Source organism: Drosophila biarmipes, chromosome 3L (assembly GCF_025231255.1).
Source record: "Drosophila biarmipes strain raj3 chromosome 3L, RU_DBia_V1.1, whole genome shotgun sequence".
Taxonomy (NCBI): domain Eukaryota; kingdom Metazoa; phylum Arthropoda; class Insecta; order Diptera; family Drosophilidae; genus Drosophila; species Drosophila biarmipes.
The window spans coordinates 16,513,502-16,527,102 of NC_066613.1; the positions used below are offsets into that span (position 1 = coordinate 16,513,502).

General features: G+C 48.5%; 4 protein-coding genes across 7 annotated transcripts; 3 read left to right on the plus strand and 1 right to left on the minus strand.

The window, feature by feature from the left end:
- The first annotated feature begins 2 nt into the window (after positions 1–2).
- Positions 3–1,152, plus strand: LOC108034490 (uncharacterized). Its single transcript, XM_017109394.3, has one exon. It carries the CDS (start codon positions 150–152, stop codon positions 1,140–1,142), a length of 993 nt encoding a protein of 330 aa, XP_016964883.3. The 5' UTR covers positions 3–149; the 3' UTR covers positions 1,143–1,152.
- Positions 1,153–1,445: 293 nt separating this feature from the next.
- Positions 1,446–2,144, plus strand: LOC108034396 (mucin-2). The gene has a single exon (XM_017109277.2). The coding sequence runs from the start codon at positions 1,446–1,448 to the stop codon at positions 2,142–2,144; it is 699 nt and encodes a 232-aa protein (XP_016964766.1).
- A 1,247-nt stretch (positions 2,145–3,391) lies between these two features.
- On the plus strand, positions 3,392–9,821 carry LOC108034497 (protein bric-a-brac 2). Of its 4 annotated transcripts, none has more exons than XM_044095187.2 (5): positions 3,392–3,412; positions 5,435–5,581; positions 6,762–7,085; positions 7,154–8,223; positions 8,328–9,821. In XM_044095187.2, the coding sequence occupies exons 2-5, from the start codon at positions 5,468–5,470 to the stop codon at positions 8,788–8,790; spliced, it is 1,971 nt and encodes a 656-aa protein (XP_043951122.1). In that variant the 5' UTR covers positions 3,392–3,412; positions 5,435–5,467; the 3' UTR covers positions 8,791–9,821. The 4 variants fall into 4 exon arrangements, 3 of the variants coding, with proteins under 3 accessions (XP_043951122.1, XP_050742035.1, XP_043951121.1); XR_006368500.2 differs by lacking the exon at positions 3,392–3,412 and having other exon boundaries at positions 4,860–5,581; positions 8,328–8,900; positions 9,412–9,821; XM_050886078.1 differs by lacking the exon at positions 3,392–3,412 and adding an exon at positions 4,860–5,037.
- A 64-nt stretch (positions 9,822–9,885) lies between these two features.
- On the minus strand, positions 9,886–13,538 carry LOC108034483 (actin-interacting protein 1). The gene is made up of 7 exons (XM_017109388.3): positions 13,378–13,538; positions 12,925–13,046; positions 12,189–12,279; positions 11,723–11,986; positions 10,610–11,664; positions 10,399–10,549; positions 9,886–10,340 (listed from the first exon to the last, which is right to left on the minus strand). The coding sequence occupies exons 1-7, from the start codon at positions 13,409–13,411 to the stop codon at positions 10,231–10,233; spliced, it is 1,827 nt and encodes a 608-aa protein (XP_016964877.1). The 5' UTR covers positions 13,412–13,538; the 3' UTR covers positions 9,886–10,230.
- Positions 13,539–13,601: the final 63 nt, after the last annotated feature.

Consider the following 13,601-nt stretch of genomic DNA (forward strand, 5'->3'; position numbering starts at 1 on the left):
AGAAAACAGATCACACCCTATTTTGCATAAAGCTTCATTGAATATAACTTTTTAGTTGAATTTTGTAGCCCACAAAACAATTCACCACGTTCGTTGTTTTTATATTTGTGTTTTTTTTTCACTTCCTGTTTGGAGTGGTTACCCTGGCCATGACACGGAATTTTCTGCTCGAAAACCGGATGATGGTGAGCCAGACATCTCGAAACTACCAGCTGCCTACGGTGGCGTCCAGGGCCAGGTGCCACGGACCAGCCAAGCTCGGATTAACCACCATTCAGCGTGGTTTGACTGTTGGTAAAGCACTACCAAGTAAGACCACCAGTCGACAGAAGCTCTCCGAGAAGCAGATCCAAACGGAGGACATTAGCGACGAGCGGTTTCTCAGTGCCGCCCTGCTCAAGTGCTCCGAGAAGTCCCCATCCCCATCACAAACCCACTTATCATCCCGCAGCGAAGGCGACGAGGGGGGACTGTTTCTGGGAGAGGGGCTAGGTGTGCGACGCACTGCATCCAATTACGAGCTGGGCAGGATGCCCGAACGCGATGCCTACCAACCGGGGCAGTACACACTGCACAGGCCGTTGGCCAACGCGTTCGGCATTTTGCCCAGCGGATTGAATCACCTGGACACCAGTTGCTCCTCTAATACAAAGTCAGATGAAGAGGCATCCTCCAGGATAAGTTCTCCCAGATGCCGGCAAATGGACATTCCGGAGGTGGTAGATGTAGACCCGCAGGATGTCCTAAGCCTGCATTCCCAATCATCCTGCGAGGAGCTCCATTCCAAAAAAACTCAGCCCCAGGAAGTGGAGGTCCAAGCACAGGAGGATCATCAGAAGGAGCTGGAGAAGCAGTCGGAGCCCCATCTCATCCTGCTTTCCAGTGAACAGAGAAGGGAACTTCTGGAGGCCGCCCAGGAGCGGCAAAGACAGTTGATATCTGAGTACAATCGCCTGCCCCTTTCCATGGGCACTTTGCGGGTGCGCAATCTCAAAAAGAAGTTGGAGCGAGAGTTGGACGCGGTGGACCATGACCTCAGCATGCTTTTGCAGGCGAAAGTCTACTTGAAGCAGGAGAACAATTGTGAATCCATTTGCCTATCAAAAAATGTAGACAAAAACAGGTGGTTAAATAAAATTTAGCTTAAACATAAAGGGATAAATTGGGCCATTGTTTTTCAGAGCGTAGTGCATTATTTTGATATAAGAGTAGATGAAACTACATTTTTTTTAGGTGACGAATAGCCTTATCATAAACAGAAAGTCATTGCACGGCCTTGACATAGTTACTGTTTAGAAAGACATACAAATTGGCAACATTTCTTCGGATGATATCAGCTACAAGAGTGGCGATAAGAGTTTCGCAGTCGACCTTGAAAATTGCCATATAAAAAGGGGTCCACCGACTTCATCTCCATCATAAAAGTAAACGAACTGCACATCACCATGCTATTTAAAGTGGAATTCTGGCCTTGTCTGCTGCTCCTGGCCGGATGCCTGACCTCAGTTCAAGGAGAAGATTTCCCGCAGTGCGCTAATGCTGCCTTGGATACCTTCGTCATGGCCATCGACGACTGTGCCTCGTACATTTACTGCAATGGAGAGGACTCCTTCCGGGACAGCTGCCCGGAGTCCACCTACTTCGACGACCGGACCCAGGAGTGCGCCTTCGATGATGATGGGGTGTGTCTGAGGAACTCTGTTCCTGGCCTGACGGAGGAGGAACCTGATCAGCAGATCACTGATGAGCAGGCGGAGGAGACCGATAGCAACACTCCAGCTCCCACACCACCTGCTGAATATGCCACCATCTCCTCTGCCGATTCTTCCACAACCACATCGTCTTCGGATGTTTCCACTCCCTCTGTAGACGTTTCTACACCCTCAGCAGACCCCTTCCCTTCCTCTCCAGCTCCTAAGCCATCTTCACCAGCTCCTAAGCCTTCTTCTCCAACTCCACTGAGACCACACTGCGACTCCTCTGGAGATGGTGACCATCCTCATCCCCAGCGATGCGAGTACTTCTACAGGTGCCTCAGTGGCTACCTGGCGATAGTGCGTTGTCCTTACAAATATGGCTGGGACCTTGCCACGAGGCAATGCAAACCGATGACCCAGGCTCAGTGTTTCAGTCTAAGCTCCTAGGTGTAGATAGAATCTATAATTAAAATAATAGGTTAGAAGTTTCCCTAAAAATGTTTCTTTTGATTCATAAGTTTTTCTTGTTTTGATTCCATATTCCTTATTTTCTTTTTAAGGATCCAAGTTCCTAACTTAAGAAACTTAAATCTGTACTAAAAAGCAACGAAAATATAATAAATAGAAGTGGTCTTCTTTTTAACAATTAAAAGATTTGGCAATTAAATTAACAATAAAATTAACTTATTTTTTATTTTAAATTAAATTATATTGAAATGTGCCCAAAAAATTTTAAATATATTTAAGTTCTTACTTAAAATATAAAATAAATTTGTATTGATTTTTTAAGGAACCACCTATGCTGTTGTATTGTAATTGTATATAAATGAGAATGTTTTATATTTCCTCCCCAGGAAAGTGTTTTCTAAAATATAGTTTCAACCAGTCTGTTAAAGATTTATCTAGGAAACCATCTTCGAGGAAGGGGTTTATTTATGTCGGGGTATTTGCAGCCTCCAAGCTGCCAGGCGGCTAACCCAAATCGAGGTGCGCGCAGATGACAATAATAAATAAGTATTTGTGGCATTTTAATGAATTGAAAAGTGCATAATAAAGGTGCTGGGCGCTGGGTGCTGGGTGCTGGCTGCTGGGATCTGGGTGCTGGCTGCCCGGTGACCAACGGCGTCTCCATCTGGCGATTCCATTTGTATTTGTCAGGCATAATTCACAATCCAACGGGCAGGTATGAGTTTATTTTCGGCGGCCAATCTTCGAGCGGCTGCAACTGCTGTCGCCGCTTCCACGTTTTATTGCAAATTAATAATGCACACGACGCAGGTCTTGTCAATTGTGTCTAGTGCCCCCTTTGCTGATGATTTGCCACTGGGAAATGTTTTGATTAACTAACTGCGGGGCAGCCAATTAATTTTTCGGCCAAGAGGCCACCGATTGCGAGTACCAGACCGCTGAGATCTCGCTTCTCTTCGCCGAGCCGGGGGCAGTCGTCTCATTAATTAAAGAACATGGAATCGGGCGACAAACGGATCCACCCGACATGCTGAGAGCCAAATTCGAATCCGCTAAACAAATGGCAGCAGCAGCAACAACATTTGGGCCAGCAGCAGCAGCAGCAGCAAAAGCAACAGCAACACGAGATAGAGGAAAATTGTCAAGAGATGGACATTCGAAAAATAGAAAATCTCCAACTAAACCGAAAGAATTGAAACATTTTCGGATTTTTCATTTCAGATGCGAGCAGCAAACGGTTAACAAAGGTGTGCGCACTCGTCCCGTCGCGAAAGCCACGAGAAGGGAAAATTCGTAACGGTCGACGGGGAAAATAGAATAAATAAATAAATAAAATAAAACCAGACTGTGAAGGACTCTGCTTTTGAGCAAAAAAAAACCAGTGAAATGCATAGACTAAAGAGCGGTTAACTCAAGTAAATTGTGTAATGTCTAAGAGAGATCAAAGTGAGACATAAAACAGCACATAAAATACCATTTGACGATCGGCACGAGCATTCCACTGGCATTAAAGAAGTGGTTCCGAGATCCTCGGGCATAAGGGTTGGCCGCAGAGCTCTATTATTAGACCGCCCCAGGGGCAGATATGCTGGGCCACTGGATTATGCGTGATTCACAGCCGCATATAGAGCGCTGATCGCGCGAATTCGCTATATAGCTCTCGGAATAACAGCGTTGACATTAAATTTATGTGCGCCGCATTTCATGGAACAAATGAAAGTTAGGCAGCAACAAAATGGGCTTGAGCATCTTTTCGCTAGCAACGAGGCGTATGAGTGATTATGTGTAAAATATTACGCATCAACGGAATGGCCATAGCCAAATCGAAATGGAAGCGATTCCGAGGTGCTTTGGAGTGAATTGCCGCGGCTGACAAAAGGCTGGCACTTGGACAACAAATCAAAATAGACAGCCTGGCGAGAGCGTTTAGCACAGATCTTTATTTTTTGGATGGCTATTTAAAACAACAGCCAGAGGACGGAGAAGACTAAGGCGAAGAAGAAGGCGAAAGGCTGAAAAACTAATTTCGGAAAATCAAGTAAAAACTGAGCGCAAATACCAAAGAGTTACGGAAAAGAAGAAGGCTTCTGCCGCCTGACTGTCACGACAACACTTTCTTGTGTGAACGAGCGCCAAAAAGGCCGCGCCGCCCCGCTCCTCTGTCCCTCCTCCATCCCCATCCCCATCCCCATCCGCATCACCATCGCCATGCTCCTCTAGCAACCCCAGCGCCCAGCCTCCAACCCATCCCGCAACCCATTCCCAGGCATCCATTGTGCCCCATCACAGGCAAGGCAACCTCCACACCATCCATCGTCTCTCAATAGAGAAATGCTTAGATGCGATTCTCAGTGCCCATGTGCACACATAATGGAATGAAGAAAATTCCGTCGTCCAACAATTGCACGCTGGGCTAGCTGAAATGCAAATAAAACACGAAAAAAAAGCACTCGGACTTGTCACTTTGCTGCGGATTTGCATTGGCCGGGCTGTTTTTGGGGGGCCTCCAATGGCCGGCGGTGCAGCATAGACCGAGAAATCCCCAAAATCTTGGTCTAGCCCCATATAAATAGCCCTCGGACAAAAGTGTGAACCAACCAAGCAACCCAACCGCCCAAAAACCCGCCCGGCCAGTGCAGCGCATATGTACTTACGATCCGAACAATGGAAATTGCCAAATTTATAGTGCACCCTGAAACCCACAGCGGCGCTGCGATCAGTTCGCCCAGGCCAGGCCAGCCAAGGAAAACTTATTTTATTTAAATAAATTTAGTTTAATTGCCAACGTGTGTGCGTGTGTGTGTGTGTGTGTTTTTATTGTAATTCCCATTCGTCAACTGGGCACTCAGCAGCGTTCAGTAGAAATGCCCGAGTAAATAATCCCCGTCCCCGGATCCGTTGACTTGGTCCACAAGATCGGCAGAGGATGCCTTGGAGCAGGCAGTTGTCATTGTGGCAAATTATACCATTATGTTTCCCGGTCCCCGACAAGATTTCCCCCTCGGACTGCGGGGCGTATGAGTAATAAGCCAACCGCTACGACATAATACGTATACGCCTCGTGGTGCGGCCAAATAAAACGAAGAGTACGAAACGAAAGGCAGCGAAGAGTGTGTGTGACAAAACGCTCAATAAATAAACAAACCGAAAATGCAAACAAACAAATTATGGGAAAAGTCAACAAAGAATCCAAGTGGGCCGGATTTTGTTTACCTCTCCGACATATGAAAATAATAATTGCACATTTTCCCCCATCCATTCCGTTGCAGCTTCGTCCATGTGAGCCAAAACCCAGATGAATTATGGAACATGTAAATAGCACTAGTGCCAGACAATCGCAGCACCATCACTTCGATCCGCAGCTGCCGACCAATGACAACCAGCAGCAGTTCTGTCTGCGGTGGCACAATCACCAGGTGAGGTCCTCCAGACAGAAGTTTTAGATATATGACATAAGATTTAAGAGGGTGACATAATTTATAGTCATAATAGTTATAATATTTAAGGGCTTTTATAACAACAAGTAGTAGTTCTTTTTACGATGACACAATCTTCAGGTGAGATCCTACAGATAAAACCCATATATCATATTATATTCAAGGAGGTTAAATAAAGTATAGTATCATATATTATACAATATTTAAGGGGTGTTTATTTAAAAGCAGCAATTCACAATCATCTGAGGAGATCCTCCAGATAAGACCCATATATCATATAATATTTAAGGAGTTGAATAAGTTGTACTTACCTGGTATATTAAGGGATTTATAACAATAACTATTATTATATGTTATTTAAGATAGTTAGTTAATTAATAAGTAATGCTCAGAGGCCCCAGATAGAACCCTATATCATATAATATTTAATTTACCTGATATAATATTTAAGGGGTTTTTAACAATAAGTAGTTCTGCTCTCGATAAAAACCCAAACATTTTATAATATTTAAAGGGACTAATAAGTTACAGATCCTCCAGATAAGCCCATAAATGATTTATTACTTAAGGGAATGAAATAAGTTTTATATGTAGATCATATTTGATATAATATTAAACGTGGTTACTTCATTATCAAAGTTTTCATCATATCTATGTCATATCCTACCCTATTATATCACTTATGATATAATATTTAAGGGTATTCCATCAGCTAAGTAAGACCCTCAGCGCTGGACTGGACATCGTTCAGAGGAGCCAGCCAGCCAAGCGAAATGTCGCCCTGTCTATATATAGGACCCATCTACCCGAGCACGCAGTACTATACATCCCCGTATACGTACAGATTCACACATAGTTTTCCGCATTTTCATATAGTGACAATTTTTGTTTTTCGATGTTTACTAAGGCGGTGCCCAAAGGCCTGGCACTGTCTGTCCAAAATAGCAAAGACAGGAGGCAGGAAGGGGGTTCCCGGGATGGAGTGTGTCACCAAATGAACAGATTCGTGCAATTGCCAAAATCCAAAGAATTTCCACTGAGAGTAAATCGAAAAAAAAAAAAATTTGGAAAGCAGCTGCAGCCAGGGTACCAGGAAAATTGTATTTTTATGATCGGGTGACCCACTTATAGGCACTTCTCGCTCTTGCTTCCCTTCCAGACCAGCCTGCTGAGCACCCTGCCCATTCTGCTGGACCAATCCCATCTCACGGATGTGACCATCTCGGCCGAGGGCCGCCAGCTGAGGGCCCATCGCGTGGTCCTGAGTGCCTGCAGCAGCTTCTTCATGGACATCTTCCGGGCTCTGGAGGCCAGTAATCACCCAGTGATCATCATACCCGGCGCCAGCTTCGGGGCCATCGTCTCCCTGCTTACCTTCATGTACTCCGGCGAGGTGAATGTCTACGAGGAGCAGATCCCCATGCTGCTCAACCTGGCCGAGACGCTGGGCATCAAGGGACTGGCCGATGTCCAGAACAACAATGTGAGTTTTTGCCAGCGAAGTGGACCTAAAAAGAAAACTTACCAGTAAACTCCAACGTTTTTCAATAGCTACCAAAGACAGCGAGGGGTGGAGGTGCCTACATGGATGCGGCCAACGAGAAGTCCTCGGAATTTGAGCGTCCCAGCACGCCCTCGCCCACGCCCACGCCCACCATCACGCCTTCCCACACGCCCACTCCCAGCCTACCCCTGCCCCTGCCCCAGCTGCCCAGTCCGGCTCTCAGCACGCCCCTGCTGGCCAACAAGCTGGGATCGGTGGGGGCCACCGGCATGGGCACCACGCCCCTGGAGAATCTCTTCAAGTCCCTGCAGTTCTACCCCAGCCTGCTGCCCCAGCCGCTCAACTTCTCGCAGACGGCGCTCAACAAAACCACCGAGCTGCTGGCCAAGTACCAGCAGCAGTGCCAGCTGTACCAGAGCGGGATGCAGGAGGATCACCTGGAGGCGGACTGCTACGGCTCCAAGCGGCCGAAGGGCGAGAGTCCGCCCAAGGAGCTGCGGCGTCTGGAGAAGAGTCTGGCCAAGAATCCCAAGGCCTCGTCGGCGGCCAACAGCACGAGCAGCAGCAGCAAGTCGCCGCAGGAGTGCTCCATGCCCAATCCCATAGTGGCCACTTCGCCCGTGACCCTCGCTCCGCCGGCTATGGCCCACTTCTCGCCCCAGCTGCCGGTGGTCAAGTGCTCCTCGGCCAGCTATCCCAGCTCCCAGCTGGGCCAGGGTCAACTGTACAGCAGCAAGCCGCCGCTTTACAGTGCCGCTGCCACGCCCACGTCCGCCCAGCAGGCGGCCCAGATGCACCACCACCCGCACCCATCGCCGCAGGGACCGACACCCTATATCTCCGCCGAGGATCACGCCAAGCTGCAGCTCCACATCGAGCAGTACCAGCGGGAGGCGGCGGCAGCAGCGGCAGCGGCAGCCGGCGGAATGGCGCTGGTCAGCGCCAAGTCGGAGCCCAACCTGCTCTCGCTGAGCACCGACCGCGACAAGTCGCTGGCCGCCGCACCCATCAAGCCGCCCTCCAACTCCAAGCTCTACGCCACCTGCTTCATCTGCCACAAGCAGCTGAGCAACCAGTACAACCTGCGCGTCCATCTGGAAACCCATCAGAATGTGCGGTAAGTGGTCTGCTACTGAACCTTTTTTACCTGTCATTACATTACCAGAAAACCAGAAAGACATTTCCAAAAAATGATCCATCTTTCGATTGGCTATCCACCAGGTACGCTTGCAATGTGTGCTCCCATGTGTCCCGCAGCAAGGATGCGCTGCGCAAGCACGTCAGCTACCGGCATCCTGGGGCGCCATCGCCCTGCGAGAACGAGGCTCGTCGGAAGAGGGTCTCCAAGCTGGCGGCGACCGCCGTGCCCTCGGGATCCACGCCGAACCCCCTGCCCCTGGCCGCCAGTCACACGGTGACCAGTGGCGAGGTGGGTCCAGCTCCTGGAACGGCCATGGGATGTTCGGGTCAGGAGGCCAGGAATCCGTACCTCTTCCTGCCCAACCAATTTCAGATGGCGGCTGCAGCAGCCGCAGTGGCGGTTGCTGAATCCTCGCCAGTTTCTGGCCAGCCATCGTTGGACTTGGCCCACGAGGCGCCGCCGGGCATCAAGGGCGAACGGGAGCCACCGACGGCCAGCAACGGGGAGGCGACAGGTGTGGAGACCTCGACGGCAACCACCTGAGGAAAATGTTTTCAAATATTTTTGATTTGTTCAACTCACCACACAGACACGCACACAGACACAAGGAACACGCCACCCCATCCCAATGACATGTTGGGTCATTTTTTGAGGTAGTGAAAAAAGGATGCTTAATCCCCAGGCTCGATTTTTATTCCGATCAAATCCAATGAAATCTTAGTCTGAAAATCTAAACTTAAGTCAGTGGTTGCCAGCAGAAGTGGCTACCGTGCACATGGGCTATGAGGTGCACTTTTCTTCTGCCTGAGCTCTGCCCACACACCGACACTGATTTGTTTTGAAAGCTTTCTAAAATGGCACAAATAATTCTCTAACTTAAACAGAAAAAGGTCGAAAACTACAGAAGGAACTAAGGTTCTCAAAAAGCTACTCTAATTTATTCCAACAACAAAAGATTCTTAAATTTGTAAAAAGATTTTAAATTTGGAAATCATTTTAAAGACTATTTAAACATTTTTTATAAGGAGAGGACATATTTTTCTAATAGTTTTTTTATCTAAAGTAATTTAAAATTTTTTTGTGATTTGATCGGATCTAAAAAGTAACAAGACTATAGGATTAACCCACTCTTGAAGTACCCAACACTGATACGCCATCTTTTAGCCCCACCGAAACCAAAACCGAAACCGAACCTACGTCTTAGACCCGGCTGTGATAATTAGCGCAATTCGTTTTTCGTCCTCTGCACACACGCACTTGCGAGCGCCCTTCTAGCTATCTTAATTTATGTACTTACTTTTAGCACAATTTACGTTTATGATTTCTGGAACTGTAGCACCTCCGAGGCTCTCGAACTGCAAGTTACAAAACTTCGAAACACTACCCATCGCTTTCACGCTCTCTCACATGAACACGTCCACACATTCTAGTAAACTAAGCCAAGTTTTTATAAATATTGTAATTATACACCTGAACACGCACACACACTTGCACACAAAAAGACAGGGTGAAGACCTACCAATCCACAAAAAACACACAATTTTAAAAGGAATAAATGTTTAAGAAGCCAAAGATATGGTGCGTGTTTAGCTGATTCCCTGGACCACAACGACAACCGAAGGAACGGAGGCTGCGAGCTATGCAAAAACTAGTATATTTCATTTCATAATACAATAATTTATGTACGCTGGCGTACTTTACATATCTCTGTGTTTCCTTTCGTAGTTCGTAGTTCAGTTGTATAAAAAAAACCTCGGTAGAAAAACACAGACGCAAATGATAGCAGAGCAAAATAGTTGGATATCCATGATATGATGATTAGCAAACACTTTGGGCTTAAACTTAGAGACATGAAATGAGGTGCGCGGGGCGGGATAGAGACATAAATAGCTAAATGTAAACTCTTGCACTTAAAAGAAATGAAGCAGGGCGCGGCTGGCTGCTCTCCCTGGATAAGTATAAAAATATGCTGGGCTGGGCCACTTAGATGCTCTCAACGTGCCACACTTTGGTGTTGCAGTCCTGTCCGGTGGAGATCACAGTGTTGTTGTCCAGCCAGACTAACCGAGTGATCTGCGACTGCGGGTGGGCATCTAGAAAGGATAAGCAAGTCAGTACCCATTAAACCTTGACTCTCTTCTAAGAACTTACTCTTGATAATGGTGTGCTTGGCCGGATTGGCCACGGACCAGATAATAATGGTGGTGTCCAAGGATCCACTGGCCACCAAGAGCGAGTTAGGAGACCAGGCCACCGTATTAACACGAGCACTGTGGAAGCCCCACTCTTTGTTGTGGGCGGGCTATAAAATAAGTATTAAATTAACAAAACACTCAACTAATTATATTATCCATTCCATTACCTTGTACTCCTCCACCGAGTAGAGCACCACCTTGCGATGGGCATCGCAAGCCACCAGATACTTCAGATCCGGCGAGTAGGAGACATCCGTGACCGCGCCCAGGTGATCCAGCTCCAACTTGGGCTCTAGCACTCCGCCCTTGAGGCTGTAGATGTGCAGCTTCTGGTCGTCGCCGCCCACAGCCACATCGGAGGTGTCCGCATTGACGGCAATCGAGCTGGCCTCGTACTTGATGGGCAGCGAGAAGATCTTCTTCTGGTCCTGCACGAGGGTCAGCTCCTTGATGCAGGCCAACGCAATGATGTTCTCGTTGCGCAGAATGGCCAGGCCGCGCGGCTGGCAGTTGAGCTTGACCACATAGTCGGTGTACGAGTTGCCCTCCACGCTGAACTGGCGCAGGCTGTCGTCGATGCCGCAAGTGTAGACAAAGTCGCCCCAGGCGGCAATGCCATTGATCTGGTTGCCATGCCCGGTTCCTGTGATGCGGTCGTTGGTGCCGCTGCCCGAATTCCAGTTGGTCACCACGCCGTCGTGGCTGCCCGTGTAGATGGTGCTGCGATCATCGCTCAGCCCCAGCACGGTGATGGGCTTGTTGTGGCCCTTGACCACGCGCAGCGGCTTCGAGGGTTCCGCCACATTGAGGTAGGTTATCACGCCCGACAGCGAGACTGTGATCAGGTTCTCTCCCTGCCACAGGCAGGACACCTGCTGGTCGTCCACTGTGGTGCCCATCACAAACTCGCTTACCAGCTCACGCGACTCCACCGTCCAGAGGCGGCAGGTCTTATCTCCCGAGCAGGTAAGCAGTTGGGTGCCATCCGGTTTCCAGGCCAGAGCGTAAACGCCGCCCTTGTGGGCAGGCGAGCCAAACTCTCCCACCAGCTCAGAGCTGGTGCCATCGTACAGGAAGACTTTGCCATCGAAGCCGGCCGAGGCGAAGAGCTTGCCATCGGGAGAGTAGCGAACGGCTTGGACGAACCGGGAGTGATCCTGCTTGGTCATCTTGAACTTGAACGGGGGTCCCTCGAACACGGCAACCGTATTGTCTTCACTGCCTGTTTTAACGATTGTGTAAATTAGTTTAACGCATTTTATTCCTATCAAGTTACTCACCCGTCACAATGCGGAATGGCCTGGCTGGCCGGAAGTCCGCGGAGTTAATGGACTTGGACTGGCCACTGATCTCGCCCACCGAGGTGCCTGTTTCAGACATGAAGACATGGCCAAAACGCTCGCGTCCTTCGCCCACAGCCACGATGCGCTGATTGTCCGGCGACCAGCTGATGTCCTTGATGGGTCCTGCAATGGGCTGGAACTCATTCTTCAACAGGTGCTCCTTGTTGACCGTGTCCCAAATGCGAATCTTGCCCGACGCGTCTGGCGAGAGAAAGGGGAAAGGCAAATAAGTAACTTTGCTCGAATCGAAACCGCAGATAAGATAATAAAAACAGCTCCAAATAGGGAAATGCTAATCGCTGGCCATGGCGTGACTCATGGTGGTCACGATTCTTTATGCTCTGCTGCCTTAAGTCGGGTGCTACAGAGTGCTCCAAGTGTGAAATTGCTGGGCGAGACTTACCGCCAGATGCAATGTAGAAGCCGCTGGGCGAGTACTTGGCCACATTCACTGCACACGAGTGCTCCGTGTAGACATCGGCGATGGCGGGATTCTGTGGTGGGGAATAAAAGGAAAAGCGTATACATGTTAGAAACACTTTTGCCAGAATTGAACAACTTAATGGAGATCTCTGTGAATAACATGAATAAATAAATGGAAGGAAAGGTGTTTCGAAGCAATTTAGAAGTCTAGAAGTACTTTTTTTTAATAAATTACAGGAATTGACACAGTTTTTAGTACATATAAATAGAAAGAAGATATAGATATGAAATTTAAGAAATAAATCTAGTACCATATTTTAAAACGGGCTATTCTTAGGGAAAAGACAAAGGAACGTAGGGAAATTTTGGTAGACTTTTTACGGATTCTGCGGATGAAAGACAGACAGACAAACATAGCCGCTTTGTAGAGTCACTTCCAACAGATGAAAACATCATAATGAAGATGCGTGGGCGGCAAACAAGCAATCTCTCTGTGTGCCAGTCTGTGTGGTATGGCCGATTTTGCCGGTTGGCCTGTGGAATGGGAATCTGTGTTTTGCGCCGTGTATAAAAATAAATATAGAACAGCTGCCAGAAGGCAAGAAAGCCAGAAAAGCACACACAAACTGCAGCTGTCCAAAAATAAAACACCATTTGGAAAATGCCATGGATTTATGGCAGGAGCAGCATCAGACTGCAGGCCTGTATCATCTTACCTCGATGTTGCGGATGATCACCGAGTTGCCATTGGTGTAGAGGAAGTTCTTGCCCTTGGGATCGGCACCCAAGACGATGGGTTGGCCGCGTTGGGTGCGCGGCAGGGTTGCGTAGATGTTTTCTGCAAATAAAGCGCGATTACTTCGATTAGAAAGGCGGAATGCACAGATAAGACCGGCAAATTAGGCAGGGAGTGGGTGGCGAACAGGGTGCGGCTGTGTTCTGGGGGGGTGGGGTCACCGGGGTGGCTCCCACTGCCCCGCCACCCCCCGAAAACTTCAGAGGTCGTGCGAGTGCAGCCCATGACCATTTATGGGCATAATCACGGCGCTTCCGGCGATTGCTTTCTGCTTTTACCGTTTTCGCCTGTTGACTCATCCCCCTGCACACCGTCTCATGGCGATGGGGATCGGGTTTTGAATGTGGTCTATCACTGTGGGATGCCAACTCACTGTTTTCGTACGCCGGTGGTTGGGGTTGAGCCATTGCGGTGGTTCCTCTGTGCTTAGCTTTTGAAACGATTACTAAATGTGGCGAATTTATGCGGATAAATGAAAACACCAAACGCTCGCTGGGCAGTGTGACCGGATTTGGAAGCGGTGCAATTCTAACGCCAACCGCCCACGCAATAGCGCCAACGCGATTCTGGTATTTAGTACAAGCCGCTATATATACG

What these genes read in the sequence shown, in the direction of transcription:
- LOC108034490 (XM_017109394.3), top strand. Translation starts at nt 150, where the DNA reads ATGACACGGAATTTTCTGCTCGAAAACCGGATGATGGTGAGCCAGACA.
- LOC108034396 (XM_017109277.2), top strand. Translation starts at nt 1,446, where the DNA reads ATGCTATTTAAAGTGGAATTCTGGCCTTGTCTGCTGCTCCTGGCCGGA.
- LOC108034497 (XM_044095187.2), top strand. Translation starts at nt 5,468, where the DNA reads ATGGAACATGTAAATAGCACTAGTGCCAGACAATCGCAGCACCATCAC. An exon ending in TGCGGTGGCACAATCACCAG is followed by an intron (nt 5,582 to 6,761) that starts GTGAGGTCCTCC and finishes CTTCCCTTCCAG; the next exon opens with ACCAGCCTGCTGAGCACCCT. An exon ending in GAAACCCATCAGAATGTGCG is followed by an intron (nt 8,224 to 8,327) that starts GTAAGTGGTCTG and finishes GCTATCCACCAG; the next exon opens with GTACGCTTGCAATGTGTGCT.
- LOC108034483 (XM_017109388.3), bottom strand. Translation starts at nt 13,411, where the DNA reads ATGGCTCAACCCCAACCACCGGCGTACGAAAACA. An exon ending in ACCACCGGCGTACGAAAACA is followed by an intron (nt 13,047 to 13,377) that starts GTGAGTTGGCAT and finishes CTTTATTTGCAG; the next exon opens with AAAACATCTACGCAACCCTG. An exon ending in CTTCTACATTGCATCTGGCG is followed by an intron (nt 11,987 to 12,188) that starts GTAAGTCTCGCC and finishes TTCTCTCGCCAG; the next exon opens with ACGCGTCGGGCAAGATTCGC.